The 14,997-nt window shown below is 40.7% G+C and overlaps 1 protein-coding gene across 2 annotated transcripts in view; it reads left to right on the forward strand.

Annotated features, from left to right (window-relative positions):
• mthfd1l (methylenetetrahydrofolate dehydrogenase (NADP+ dependent) 1 like) overlaps positions 1-14,997 on the forward strand; it is a 59,054-nt gene that overhangs the window by 22,715 nt on the left and 21,342 nt on the right. For both annotated transcript variants that reach the window (XM_026194394.1, XM_026194393.1), the window contains exons 18-22: positions 522-662; positions 1,905-1,973; positions 6,349-6,460; positions 12,715-12,854; positions 13,277-13,318. In XM_026194394.1, the coding sequence (XP_026050179.1) occupies positions 522-662; positions 1,905-1,973; positions 6,349-6,460; positions 12,715-12,854; positions 13,277-13,318 (504 nt within the window). The remainder of the gene's footprint in view (positions 1-521; positions 663-1,904; positions 1,974-6,348; positions 6,461-12,714; positions 12,855-13,276; positions 13,319-14,997) is intronic.

The raw sequence follows: 14,997 nt of genomic DNA on the forward strand, positions 1-14,997 counted from the left end.
TTCTTATATTCCTTGAGGGATTATTGTGGGTTTTATGCTTTTTTTTTTTCTAACCTTACTTACTCATGTTTTCTTGTTCTCTCCATCCTTTTTTTGTTAAACATAAATCATGACAGAAACTCGTATCAAAACAAGTTAAACATGTTTATAGGTTTTTTTTAAAGTTTTCTTCATCAAATTAGCTGATCCGAAACTAGGCCATGTTCATAGGACTTTATTCTCTTTCTCATGTGATAAGCCTGGTGACTGCCGTTTTGAAGAAAGTTGCCAGTTTTCTTCCCACGCTGTGCAAAACATTTTATTCACTTAAAGCTTTTATTCTTGAGTCTGAGAAAGATAAATTAGATTGTAAAGGCTTAAGCTTACTATTTTGCATTCTAGCTCCAAACAAACTCATCCATTAAACTTTACTGCAGGTAAAACATTTGTTTTCAGCTCTCCGCTAGCAAGTGTATAAAAGAACTGCTGAAACTACAGTCCTGGTTTATGTCGCAAGTGATTTTTCTTTTCTCACACCCCAGACTGGGTTTGACATTGCAGTGGCCAGTGAGATCATGGCCATCCTGGCCTTGGCTGACAGCCTCGGGGACATGAAGAACAGGCTGGCACGCATGGTGGTGGGGACCAGCCGCTCTGGACAGCCTATCACAGCAGAGGACCTCGTATGTATTTAGTGTTGTAATCTCATTTGTAAGTGTGGAAGTATTATTGCTGTCTAACTCAGAGAATTTTAGACCAAAAATATGGATTTTTTAAAAATTTGTTCTGAAAAAAGTTGTTTTTGTGCTTAAGACTGTAAAGAAGAGTTATAGAAAGATAATGGTTTTAGTCCTTATCAAGCTATCTTTGATTTATTTAAGTGATACGAAACATCTTCAAATCTTAATTTGAGAAATTAACTGTATATAGTGGAAGAAAAACACTTGTAGTGTAGAAAGTGGAAGTTTTTTTTCACTCTGGAGCATTCAGCTGTGAGTTAGTACAATGCTCCAATCTTCCCAGGAGTGAATGTCCCAGCTAATTCACCATGAAGTCCGACCGTGTAATGGTCAGAGAACACAAGCAGAAAACCCGAGTGTTAATCTCAGACTTCACAGGCCTCGGTTAACATGTTAAATGTTAAAGGTCGTGAAATTAGTTACAAAAAAGGACTGAACAGGTGTGGCTCTTTTGGAATTGTTGCCAAGAGAAAGCCTGTATTCTCAGAATCAACTTTCTGAAATTTCCTTACTTGGATGATTGAGCTTGCATCAACCAACCAAACCAACACAGCATATCAGCACAAAAACATCATACCAAGTGGCAAGCACGGTAATAGAGGGAGGATTTGGGCAACCGTGAACTCTTCTGTATACCAAAGTATTCTAGAGTCAAATGTGAGGCCATTTATCCAACAGTTAAAGCTTGGTCAAAGCTGGGTCATGCGACATGTCAATGATCCCAAGCACAGGAAAACTTTAAGTTTTAGCGACCCATATTAGATTCTTCAGGCTCTGGTTTCCCACACATGACTGTGATGTTTCAGAGCTGTAGAGGAGGAACCTCCATAAAGTTGCATTAGCATTTCTGATATGCCAGGATGTGAAAACACAACCACACATCAATGCCTGCCCAGTGGAAATATGCTGTGTGTGTGTGTGTGTGTGTGTGTGTGTGTGTGTGTGTGTGTGTGTGTGTCCACGTTGCTGACAGAGCATTTTGTGCAAAGCAAGATTTACTTGCATGCAGGACGGAAACTTGCAAATGGACTGTAAAAACATTTATCATCCAAAGTGGACAGCTGTTTGACTATACTTTACATTATCAGTTGTTTGTATTAACGAGCTCAAAGTTTTGTCTGAATCTTGATAACCTGCTCTGTTTTCCAGCCAGCACCCTTATTTTTCTCTCTTCCTCTCCGTCAGGGTGTGAGTGGGGCTCTGGCGGTGTTAATGAAAGATGCTATCAAGCCCACGCTGATGCAGACCCTTGAGGTGAGACCTGTGCACAGCCCCTCTTAAATAGTCGTTATCCCGCTCAGCTGAGCAGCTTCTGATGAATATCTTATGGAATAAATGGGTTTGCTCCGCTGCTGCCGGAGAAAGCGTTCCGCTGAGATCCTTAAAGAAAGGATGATGGATTGGCTTTTTTCCTCCCAGGGCTCTTTATCTTAATGGCAGTTTAGCTCGGTGGACAGGTGAAGCTCTCGGCCAGGGGATCCGCCTGATCCAGTTTCATGCAGCTGTGCTAGGGAAACACTTTAATTTGGTTGTGATGATGATAACAAAACTCTGCTTCTCACAACATCTGGCTTTTATTAGGCGTTTGAGATTTTACCTTAAGAAGAATTAGACATGTGATACCACAAGGATATTTCTTCCATGTGGACAGAAAGCACATACGCACCAACATATTTGTGACACTACGCCCAAATCTTGTCCTTGCAGCCAACATGATTAGTCAAACTCTATGGGAAGCTGGGGCACTTTTAAAATTGAATACACCCAACATGAAGGATGCATATTTTTGGTTTTCCCAAGTTTATTTGTGCATTTTTAGAAGTTGTGATTAAAGTCCAAAGCAAGGATTCAGTTTTGGATGATGACATCACAGAGAATAAAAGAGTAAAACTTTAATGTCTCTGCTTTTTTTTTTTTTAATCCAGTAAACACTGATGATTATCTCTAGTGTACTCCTGTTTTTGATATTATTATTATTTATATATATTTCTCTTTTTTTCCTATGAGCAAGCACTTGGTGACAGTGGGAAGGGAAAAACTCCCTTTTACCAGGAAGAATCCCCAGGCAAAACCAGGCTCAGGAATGGGCACCCATCTGCTGCAAATGGGTGGTGTTGAGGGAATGCACAGAGAGACTCTCTGCTGGACAGGCTTCCATTAAACCCAATCCTAATATATGTTTGTTAAACAGGATTGTATACAAGTGGAACATTGGCGTTTATGCATTTTTAATAAGTTCTCACCAACGTTTGGACAAACATATTCATTAGGCTTGTTCTATAAAGGTGTTGTGTTATAGCATCACAGTAGAATGTGTCATCTTTAATGTTCACATTCCCGAATGTAAGAGGTGCGATCAAAACGTTGTGGTCAGATGCTATTTTGAGCACCTTTTGATTTTTTTTAAGGTGTTTGATTGGATATCGTTTTTTTTTTGTTTGTTTGTTTGTTTTTAAATAATGGGATGATTGCTTTTGACTTTTTGATCACACTTGATTCAGTTTTCTTGTGCACAGACTTAAAACACTGAGTTAAAGGCCAAAGATTTACCACACAAGCTGAGGGTACTTTTCTGCCCATTTGGTTTAAGTAATTAAAGTTTGCAGTGAACACAATGTTAGCAGTCATGCTTGTGATAGCGACTTTTTGTTTCTCGTTTTGACGTGATGGCTGTTTCTCGTTTGTTTGTTCCTTGTTGGTTTTTGAGCAGAAAGCTTGATTATATGGCTGCTGGGTGGAGAAAATAAACATCGACTGTCCCGGATTCTGTGTTTTCAAGGGTGCGGTGAGGGTTGTGTTGTACGAAGCAGAGATTTGGTTACTTTTTGTTTTTGGGAGGAAGCGTTGCGGTCCTGTTGTGTGAAACTGTTTCCTGTGTGGGTTTCCTGCGATTCTGGTCAGGGAACTGGTATCGGGACCAAGCGAGCCTCAGAGCTCCATGAGAATTTTCCGCCGAGCTTGACCGCCTTTGCCCTTTGTGCCCTTTTGGCTCGTCACGGCTGTGAATGCAGATGCACTCCTGACAATAGAGCTGGCATACGAACGCTGGCGCTGAGCTTGCATTTCTGTGTCGTTTTTAGATGGGACACAATTTGGATCACAAGAAGAAAGGGGATAGTTTTTTCTCCCTGTGTACGTGTCTGTTAAGCAGACTTCAGTTGTTGTGTGAGTTTTCCAAACATCCTGTCTACGTGGAGGTTCACAGAATGCATCTTTCCTGGGGGAGAGGAAGTAGACTATAGTATAGAGGGCAAGGGTTGTGTGGAAATGCGGAGCAGTTTGAGTCGTTGTGCTGTGTCAGAATACATTTTGGATACTTTGTCACTTTAGCCCTGCTCTGCAGTTGACATATAAAATTGGCCAAGTGATGCGCGATACCCGGAAATATTAACATGATCTCCGGTTTCCTGTTTTTATTCGTCTCCCTTTCCGAATGTTCCTAATCCTTGCGTTCAACAGATGGAAAGGTGACACAATGGATTTTCATTGATTTCCACTTTCATTCCATTGTTGTTTCCTCCTGGACAGATGTGGAAAGAGTGGAAAATTTTGCACTGGGTCAAGTTAAACCTCAAAGTTTGCAAACACAGATGGAAATCCGTGTAATGTTTGACGTCCATGTCCTTCCACTAAAACACAGAAATGGATGTGATGTTTTTGACTAGGTAATGGTACTAAATTGCAATTTCTCTTCATCTCACGGTCTGCGTTTTGTCTTCTTCCCCCTTACTTTTCATTCTTAACTATGCATACACTTTTTTTTTCTTTTTTCTTTCATTCAGTAAATGCTGCTAGTGGCAGCTTCGCTCGTGACCTTGTTAAAGAAATGATTTACTCCTCTGAGGGGAGGCTGTTTATGCTGGGTGAGGGAGAGGTATGCAAACAAAAGCCTTGAAAATCAGACTAGGCCTTCCCATCCTTCCCTTTTCCTCTCTCTTAAGGAATTCATATTCAGTGTAACAATGGGTCAGCTGCCTTCCCTAGTTTTCTTTCTAAGTAATGACCTTCTTTTAAGAGCCTGTCTAGAGTGCGGCAGAAGGATTTTGATCTCGATGAGTGGGCCTTTCCTTGGCAGCCGTAGTCTTTCATGCCTTTCTTGCAAGCAGGCTGCACTCCACAAAACGGATCTGAATTATTCCGAGAGGATACATCTGCTGCTTGTAAAGTACACCAGCTGTGCGTCTGTGCATTTGAAGTAACTTTAACTGGGAGGCAGCAAAATAAAAAGTCATTAGTTATTCCTTTACTTTATTTAATAAGTGATTTAGTCCAAGAAATGTTGAAAAATAGTGGAAACATGACAGTAACAATTCTTTACACTTAAAAAAAAAAAAGCCAATGATATTCAGTTACACCTAGTAGAATATGTGTCAGTGTTAACTCTTTGAGGTCCACGCCAAGAAAAAAGCAATGGAAAAAAATTTGTTTGCTTTTCTTATTGACTTGGGTGAGTAATCACCACAATCAATACTTTTTTTTTTTTCAATAGACCCTGGAGTTTTTAAAATATTGATCTCTACCAAATGGTTGAGATGTCACTCAATGGTAAAAGTATGAAATGTCATGTAATTCAAGTACAGTAGATAATACAGTTGAAAAAATCAAATAAAGGCCCAAATTATAATTAACTTAATAACAAAAACTATCCAGGGCATTGGATAGAGTTTATTTCTAGTAGCATGCCAGTGACCATTGTTGGTTTTCATTCTATCAAAGGAAAGTATATCAAACAACAAAATACATATTTTTTTAATCTGCAAATGTGAAAAATGTGCAACAGCACAAAATACTCACATTCAGGCCACTTCTGATTGAATGCTACTGTGGAAAATCATTTTTGTTTGTAAAAAAAATAAAATAAAAACAGTGCAAATCGAGCACATCTGCTTATGGTTTTGGTCGTTGGGGTCTTATGGTGTAGCATTTACTCTGTGGTGGTGGAGAGCTTAATCATGGTTGTCCAACTCTAGATGCAGCTTGTTAACTTGGTTCAGACACAGCCAGGCAGAAACCTTTTGAGAGCCATCGGTTTCTGGTCCAGTAGGGCACAGTCCCTCTTGTAGACCAGGTATTCAAGTCAAGGATGCATCCGAACAGTGGAATATGCCATCTCCTTAAAGATGAATTGATCATCGGAATCTTAGGTATTTAAATGACATCAGCCAATCTTACCTATAGCAAACCTGTGCAGGGTGACTTAATAGAGCAACGGAAAGGAGTGATTTTTGTTGTATTTCTTACTGACTCAGTGTTTCCTTTGTGTCTTTGTAGGGCTAATCGCTGCGAATGTGAACTTTGCACAGCTGCACTGCCAGATTTGAGGCCTTGAAGTGCTCCTTTAGTTCGTGTGGGTGTGTTTCTAGCCTTTCCAAAGCAGTCCAAATCAACAGGCAACACAAGCCTGGCTCATATTCAGGCTGGCAAGCCAGTGAAGGGCCTCTTAACTTCTGCCCACTGTTTAGACAAACCCCGCATCAGCATGTCATCATTTATCCTGGCAGCCGGGGTTAAAAGATGTTGAATTTTCTATGAAAGAAGTGGTTAGTTAGTATTTAAACTTGGTTGCCATGGGTTGCAAAGTTTTCTCAACTCCTCCCATATGTTTGTGCACCCCTCTTAATTGTTGTAGGGTACGCCGGTGTTTGTCCACGCTGGGCCCTTCGCCAACATCGCCCATGGCAACTCCTCGGTGCTGGCAGACAAGCTGGCTTTGAAGTTGGTCGGACAGGACGGCTTTGTGGGTAAGAGCATGCGGCCCATGCATACAGATCACACACACACACACACACACACACACACACACACACACACACAACCACAAAACCTTTGTGGGGATGACAGACAAGAAGATCTCAGCTGTCGGATCTAGGAGTCCCAGATGTGTTTGAACTGAAGGCTTAAGCTTCGTTAGTAGAACAAACAAATTTATAACTTATAATTTATTCCAGCCATGAACTTCAGCGTGATCCCCTGCCGCTGAAGGCTTTAGCATGAACTCATTATCAGCCTGGTTCTGGATCTGTTCTGCCTGCCTCTGGTGGACTAGCATTCTGCTCTGGTGCTGTTCCTCCATAACTTTCTAAGAAGCTAGTCGAAAGAAAAAATATCAGCGCAGAGGAAGGAAGCAAGTTGATAATCTTAAGAGCCCTTGGAATGCTTTAGAGTAAACCACACTAATCCCTTCAACGTCAAAGCACACTGCAGCATTTCCATTTTTATCGGCCTATCTGTCCCGCTGCTCTCTCCCTGTCTTCATTTACTTTGGCTGCAGGAATATGTCTGGAATGCATGTGTGTCTGTGGTTTTTGCCAGGTGCATTTGGCGTACACGCAGATCTCCTTAAGGCGTACGTTCACGTTTAGGCGACAGATAATTTAGCCATCAAAGCTATAACAGGTATAAAAGGAAAAAAAAAGGTTGACTGCTTGGGCAAAACCAGCGTTTGTCCAAGCTATCATCTGTGAGTCGGACAAATGTGAGGGCAGAGAGCTGGATTTCACAACACTGAGCATAAAAGCAGGGAGACTTGTATTTGTTTTAAGCCTCCACCTCTCTCCATCTCACTTAGTTACCATCTGTATGTCTTGTTCCCTGTCTCCCTTCCCTTTCCGCATATTCGCTACCTGACTCTCAGGTATGCCGGGAACCCCCCACCTGGCAGCTGGGACGCGTGTGCCCTCCTCTCGTTCGTCCCATCTACAAACAAACAGGAACACTGAAAAAACAAGAACATTTTTACAGATGTAATGTGGTACAGCAAGTCATTTCTTTGTGCAATCTTGTGCAGTGAAGTCCAGCAGGAGAGTAAACCCGTTTTCAGATGATCAGATAGGTGGTAAAACTGTGATGATGTTGATAATTCCATATTTCTCAGAAAATTGTTTAAATAACACGGTATGGTAGGTCAAAGATGAAAACAGAAGGAATATAGGATTTGGCATCATCCTGATGTCTTATTCTTTTTCACCTTGAAACTCCAAACCTATTGAAAAAAAGACATCTGCGAGCCAACACATGAAGTTTTCCTTCATTGTGTCACCGCACATCATCCTGATGCTGTAAATGCAGACTAAGGTGTGTAAAAGCAATATACACTCACTGTATTAAAGGTAGAATTCCCTACCCTTGTAGGAAATCACATTGCCTTGTATAAAAGAGTTTTGTCAGAAATAGAGGAGCCAACTACTTGTTAGTATTTGTGTTACTGTAGTGGTTTAACAAGAGAGATAGACAGTACACATATTTTGAAATGTTTGCAGGAGCCTGTTAAATATTTAGGCTCTGAAAAATTATTATTACTATTATTGCTATTATGACTAATGACCAAAACTGCAAAAAATTAGGCTAAAGTTTTTTTAAAGGACAATTAGAGTGAAGAAACTACGTCTGGCACTCATGTACAGTAAACACGCCCAAGTTTCGTTAATTGCTGGGACCCTCTTTGGTGAGTGAAAGTTGTTGTTGTGCCATGAACTCTTTGTGAACTCCGGGGGGGTCCGGCACTAATGCTCACTTTAAACCCCCTTTTTCATCATTCTTAATATTATTGTGGTGTTTTTCAAGTCACTCTGGAATCTGGACTTAACATGAAGAAATGCTACTTTTGCGGGGAGGGGCGGCTGTCGGGAGATGAATTCCACATGACAGATGTGTGCGTCTCTTGTACCATTAACCGTCTGGAGTCCTGAACGCAGATAACCCCGCGACACTTATTTATTATAAGGTTTAAAAGATCACATTAGAAAACGTGAAAAAAAAGTTTTGCAGTCATGTTGGAGTTTTTTTTTTTATCACCTACATAGACAAACAGTTGCTTGAAAATTATGTTTGAACAATTATGTGAATTCAATTTAAAAGAACACTCTGTTACATTATAGAATTTGATTCTAAATTGGCTCTAGGACAGCGGTCCCGAACCTTTTGGTTTATGTATGCTGGTTTATCTCCGACAATATTTTCACGGACCGGCGTTTAAGGTGTTGCGGAAAAATACAACAAAATAAAACCAGTACCAAAAAAAGGAAGATTTATTCGTAACACACGGGAAAAGGCCCAGGCAAACAGAGTTAATGATAAAAACCGATTTTAAAAACCCTGAAAAGCATAAATTTCACACCTGAGCCTCAACTCTCGCAACCAGTCCGTGGCCCGGGGGTTGGGGACCGCTGCTCTAGGAGGTAATGTGAGCATGAATGGTTGTCACCCAGCAAATAGACCACTGGCCAATAGTCCAGGGTGTACACCACCTTTTGAGCAAATGCAGATGGATGAGAGATAAATCACATTTTTTTATGATCGCTTGAACATTTAGTTAGAAATGTTATAGGATTAGCTGATTTAGCTTTTCTCAGTTTGTTTGTTCATTACACAAAAATTAAAGAAGTTAAATTAAAGAGCCTTAAGGCAAATAATGACAGGCATGTGTTCTGACATTTGATTAAAGTAGTAGTACTTTTTACTTTTAAGTCTCTTATTGTGGAAAACTAACAGCACATAGATGGTCGTGCAGCCTGCTCTGCCTTGTTTGTGTTTTTATTGGCAGCTGTGCTGATACCAATGCTTTGACATCTAGTTCCACCATCCCGATCTTTCTCTCTCTCCTTCCCTCTGACTCTGCTCACAACATCATCGACCTCTTCCTTCCCTCTCGGTCTCTGGGCAGTTCAGGGTTGTCATGCAGAACAGGAAGCTTGCAAGTGTTTCCTTAGGACATCCTCCGGGGTCACTTTCCCGCTTGATGCAATGCCATCGAGGGGAAACTGTCTTTTCTGTTTTCTTTCTTTCACCTCTCAATATGCTGCGTTGTGTCGTGTGAGTACTCTTGTGCTCGCTTTTTGTCATAAAGTTTCTGGAAATCCACAAATACTGTACCTAAGAATCAGATTTTTGTTGGCAAGCTGTTTTTGTATTCAGAGCCAAAGCTCTAGTGTGGTGCTAATGAGAAACATTGCACTGAGCGCTATTTGGCCAAAAGAAAGCCGAGTTACATTTTTGCAGTCCTCCCGCAGGCTTTATTTTTTTTCCTCTTTGAGCAGATAGACTTTTCAAGATGCAGGCGATGCAGCCAAGGCCCCCCAAGTCACAGTTTCTGTTAAATGTTGTTGTTGGTATTCCAAGAAACTAAGTCCTGTTAGACTTAGTTCTTCTGCTCTCCAAAAGACTTTCTCAACTTTCTGATTTAATTTCATTTCTCACGTATTTCCTTCTTCTTTCTCTCCTCCTCTCGCCTTCCCTCCTTGAAGTAAATTTACGCTTGCGTCTCGTGAAATAAATCACACCGTGACTAGCATTAAACGAAGACAAACAAAGCAGAGTGATGCATTTCTTCTCGCAAACACTTGTTTTTTCTCTAAAGCCTCAGAGAGATTGACCGTGGCTCAGGGGGTTGGGAATCGCATCTGTAACCGGAAGGTCGCCGGTTCGATCCCTGGGCTCTCTGTCCTGGTCGTTGTGTCCTTGGGCAAGACACTTTACCCTACTTGCCTACTGGTGTTGGCCAGAGGGGCCGATGGCGCGATATGGCAGCCTGGCTTCTGTCAGTCTGCCCCAGGGCAGCTGTGCCTACAACTGTAGCTGCCTCCACCAGTGTATGAATGTGAGAGTGAATGAATAGTGGCATTGTAAAGCGCTTTGGGTGCCTTGAAAAGCGCTATATAAATCCAATCCATTATTATTATTATTATTATTATTTCATCAAATGTCAGAAACACAAGTACTGCCAAGCTAAAGTACTCTCGTGTTTCCAAAGGCATGTCAATAAATGTTTTCAGCAAATTTCTTTTTGGATTAAACACAGTTTAGCTCATAAAATTTAGTGAGGATTCATTATTTTGCTGTCATAAACTTTAAGTCTTCAAAGTTGAACCAAGAAAACGACTTGACATATTAGACATTACATGTAATAAATGTAGAATGTACAAAAGCCTGATTTATTTTTTTATGTAATTATAAAAGCCTTCCAAAAGTTCAAATCTTCCAAAAGTTATTCCATCATTTAGTTTTTTTAATAACGGCGATGGCGTTGAAGGTCATAGCTTATGATTCACTTCACTTCAGTGACTCCTCTTGGCGGAGACAGCTCTCATCAGGATGGGAATGATTTATCTTAGAATGAAGGAGACCGCTCAGATTTGATTTGCAGTGACGCTTCCCTCCAAGTGGAAATAGATCCAAGCCCCCCTCCCCTCGTTCCCTTTTCAATTTGTAAACCCATGTCTTCGTCATTACTGTCTACGTTCAGAAGTGGAACTGGTCAAAGCCCGTCTCTGTGGAGCTCAAGTCTGCGCACAGGGTCCTACGCACAAAAACTTGTATGAGACGTAAAACTGATCAGAATGACACAAACATTTTATTTGTTTTTCCCATCTGAGTCCCATTTGGGGTTTTTTTTTTTTTTTTTTTTAATCGTTTTAATCAAATTAGCTGTCAATAAGGTTAGCAGTTGACGAGCACAGATGTTACACCACTGGAAGAAAGAGGTTATCCAGGATGGGTCAGTTTGAGCAAGAGGGGAAGCGGGGTCTGTAGATGATTAAGTTTATGGGTTGTGTATTGGTTCTTTAAAAAAAAAAAAAAAAATTAAAAAAAATGTTAACTCCAAAAAAACTCCCCAAAAATGGGAAAATAACAGCAAACTCCTCCTGTTAATGTTATTTTTCGTGAATACCCATAGTGAGCGATTGAGTAGTGAACTACTTTGATAAATGTTTTCTGAGATCAGCTGGTTTAGACTGGTTCCTTTAAAAAAAAACAAAAAACATTTTACACTAATATTGCGAGGGCCAGCTGCTACTAATGGACCACAACTTGTTAACATTATGTCACATTGACAAAGTCCTCTATATTATCGGGACCCGTGGGAGACATTCAAAACAAACGTTATTAATTTGACTGACAGAAAATCATGCTGCATTTGAAGGCTTAATCTCTCTTCTCGTGGTCACAAAGAGTTTGTGAAGCGTTAAACTACAAACTGGACTCCATGCACGTTACGGTGCATTTATTCTGTTTGGATTTTAGATTTAGATTAAATGTTTTACTGGAAGATTTCTCGTAAAATATGTGTTGGAACAAAGGCAAAGCATTTAACCAAACAGCAAAGCCGTTAGTCTTTACTAGTACCAGTAAAAGTGTTGGGGCAATGCCACTATAGCTCACCTGGTCGAGCCTGGTGACTGAAGGCCACTCTAAATCATCTCTTGCATGTCATTCCTCCCTCACTTTCTCCCTTTCTTCTTGCACACACTCTGCACTGTCCTCTTGAATAAAAGCTAAAATATTTGCAGTAATAATGTAGTCGACTTTCAGCGCATTGTGCGGTCTATCCTGCAAACTGTGATGATTCATCATGACCCATCTTTAGCACAAACCAAAAGCTTCAGAGATCACAAGGAAACAGACTTGGAAGCATGCAGTGAATTCTTCCCTTTCAAGTACCGAAAGGGAAGAATAATGGCATCTGAGCAGACTAAACAAACAGCCCAAGGTGATTAAAACCTGCCTAAACACTTTTGATGGGAAATAAACTTTAGTTTTACTGTAAAATGTGTAAAACTAGCCAGCATGTAGCAGGAAACCTTATCTTGACAAAGGCTGCCATTTCAGGTGGGGTATTTGCTTTGTTTGGAGCCTGTTCAAGAGGCCTGTGCGTAGAGCTGTCTGTATCAGAGGCCCTCTGTCTTTTTCAGAGCCCCTACAATGTACCCATTACTCAGTACTACTGTTCAGAAACCGTTCCCATGTCTCTTCCAGGCGTGTAATCGAGCTCACATGTGGTGCTGTGAGGTCAAATTGGGTCAAACCTTGAAGGTGGAAGATGAGTTATTTCAAGCAAGATGATACTTTAATGCCTGTGTCCAGCGCCGCTGCTCCAGCTTCTAACACGGCTGAATCGCAGTCTGCTCACATTCTTTATTTGCTGACCATAAATTTTAATATGTAATTCAATAATTCACTGGTAGACATGTTTATGCGTTTTGTGCCTGTTTCCTCACAGTGACCGAGGCAGGTTTCGGAGCTGACATTGGGATGGAGAAATTCTTCAACATCAAATGTCGAGCCTCAGGTTTGAGGCCCAGTGTGGTGGTGCTGGTCGCAACCGTTCGAGCGCTAAAGATGCACGGCGGCGGCCCAAATGTAGGTCAACACAGCGCTGTTGTAATAACACAGTATAGCCTAGCCATAAATTCTTCTCTGGTGTGGATGAATTAAAGAACCACTCACTTAAATGTCTCTGAAAATCTAGCGCAGCTTGTGATTGACAAACTCCAATAGTAAAATGCTCTTAATGGTCATGAAAGGCACTGCGATCCTGTGCTGAGCTGTAACTCAATTGAATTTAATGAGCTGACTATCTCATAGGGTTATCTCAGTTTCTTGGTATTCATTAGTCTTCATCCTGTTTGCTGAAATTAATCTTCCAAATTAATAACTGTGTTTATAGACTTGCTAGTGAAAATATTAAGAATTAGAAGGGTTGATTTCTTGTTTATCTCCCATATGGACAAAACCTGTGATGCTGAAGTGTCTAATTTGTTGGTCTGTTTGTACGGTTTTAGGTATCTGCAGGTGCACCGCTTCCCCGAGAGTATACCGATGAGGTAGGAACCATGAAAAATATGCATGAGCAAACATAAATATACACTCACCAAACACTTTGTTAGGTATATGCTTTGCTAGTACTGGGTTGGAACCCGTTTGCCTTCAGAACCGCCTTAATTCTTTGTGGCACAGATTTAACAAATTACTGGAAATATTCCTCAGAGGTTTTGGTCCATGTTGACACGATGGTGCGTTATCCTGCTGGAAGCAGCCACGAGAAGATGGGTACACTGTAGTCTTAAAGAGATAGGCATGGTCGGCAGTAAGAGGTCCGAATTCTGCCAAGAAAATATATCACCACCAGCCTAAACATTTGACACAAGGCACGAGGGATCCATGCTTTTATGTTGTGCCCACCAAATCCTGACGCAGCAGTCTGAATGTGGCAGCAAAATTCGAGGCTCAGACAAGACCAGACAAGGCTTTTTTCCAACTTTCTGTCGTTCGATTTTGGTGACCCTGTGCAATTTTAGCTTACTTTTCCTGTTCTTAGCTGGCACGAGTGGCAACCAGTTTAATTTTCTGCTGCTTTAACTCATCTGCTTCAATGTTTCAACATGTTGTGCATTTTTCTGCGTTTTTTAATTATAACGAGTGGTAATTTGAGTTTATATTACTTTCCTGTTAGTTCGAAGCAGTCTGGCCATTCTCCTCTGACCTCTGATATCAATAAGATATTTTCACCCAGAGAATTGCTGCCTACTGGATATTTTCTCTTTTTCCCAACCAGCAAATCCTGGAGATGGTTGTGTGGGAAAAGTCCCAGTAGATTAGCAGTTTCTGAAATACTCAAACATGCACCCACATCCAAAGTCACTTAAAGTACCTTTCTTTCCCATTCTAATGCTGCCAGCAGCTCGTCTTGACCACATCTACATGCCTAAATGCATTGAGTTACAAGAGAGTTAAAGAAAAAGGCAGTGTGGTAAAATAATGGGGGATGGGAGGTAATTATTGGCCCGTGGCATCACTTGTAATTAGGATAAAATAGTTATCTGTATCTGTCCTTATTGTATTTAGTCTGAAAGTTCAGGATGTTTTCAGGAGAATTAAGGCTATTTACACTCATTAACATAACTCTATTTGGTGATGTGCTTGGTGCTGTGTTTTGAGTAAACTACCATGGCAGTGAAGCATGACCGTGGGTGGTGATCCCACTTCCTCTTCATGCAGCTGTTTTGTGACCTGGCTCCTAATGGGCTTACTGTACACATTAGGGCTACTTACAGAGCAGTGCATCATCTTTGTATTAATGTATACTTGGTCTCTCCTCTGTGTCAAACATGTGTAATATTAACCAGAAAAATCATGGAAGGGAGACGTCATTTGACAGCATTTATAAGATGTTTATGTGATGCAATAAAGGGTCTTGGAGATTGTACTAGAGATGGCACGATACCACTTTTTTATGTCCGATACCGATATCATAAATTTGGATATCTGCCGATACCGATATGAATCCGATATAGTGTTTTTTAATCAACAAAACTGTTTTTTAAATATCTTGCTGCATTTTGTATAAGTTCATACTCAAGTTTAAAACAACAACTACACTAAAGCTATTCTGTTATACCTGTATGCAAAAAAAAATATTTCATAGTTCAGCAATACTGATCAATCTAATAAACTTAAACCTACACCATCCTCCCTATTCTGGTATTTTAAAGAGTACTTAGCA

The sequence above is a fragment of the Astatotilapia calliptera genome, chromosome 15 (assembly GCF_900246225.1).
Source record: "Astatotilapia calliptera chromosome 15, fAstCal1.2, whole genome shotgun sequence".
In the NCBI taxonomy this organism is placed as follows: domain Eukaryota; kingdom Metazoa; phylum Chordata; class Actinopteri; order Cichliformes; family Cichlidae; genus Astatotilapia; species Astatotilapia calliptera.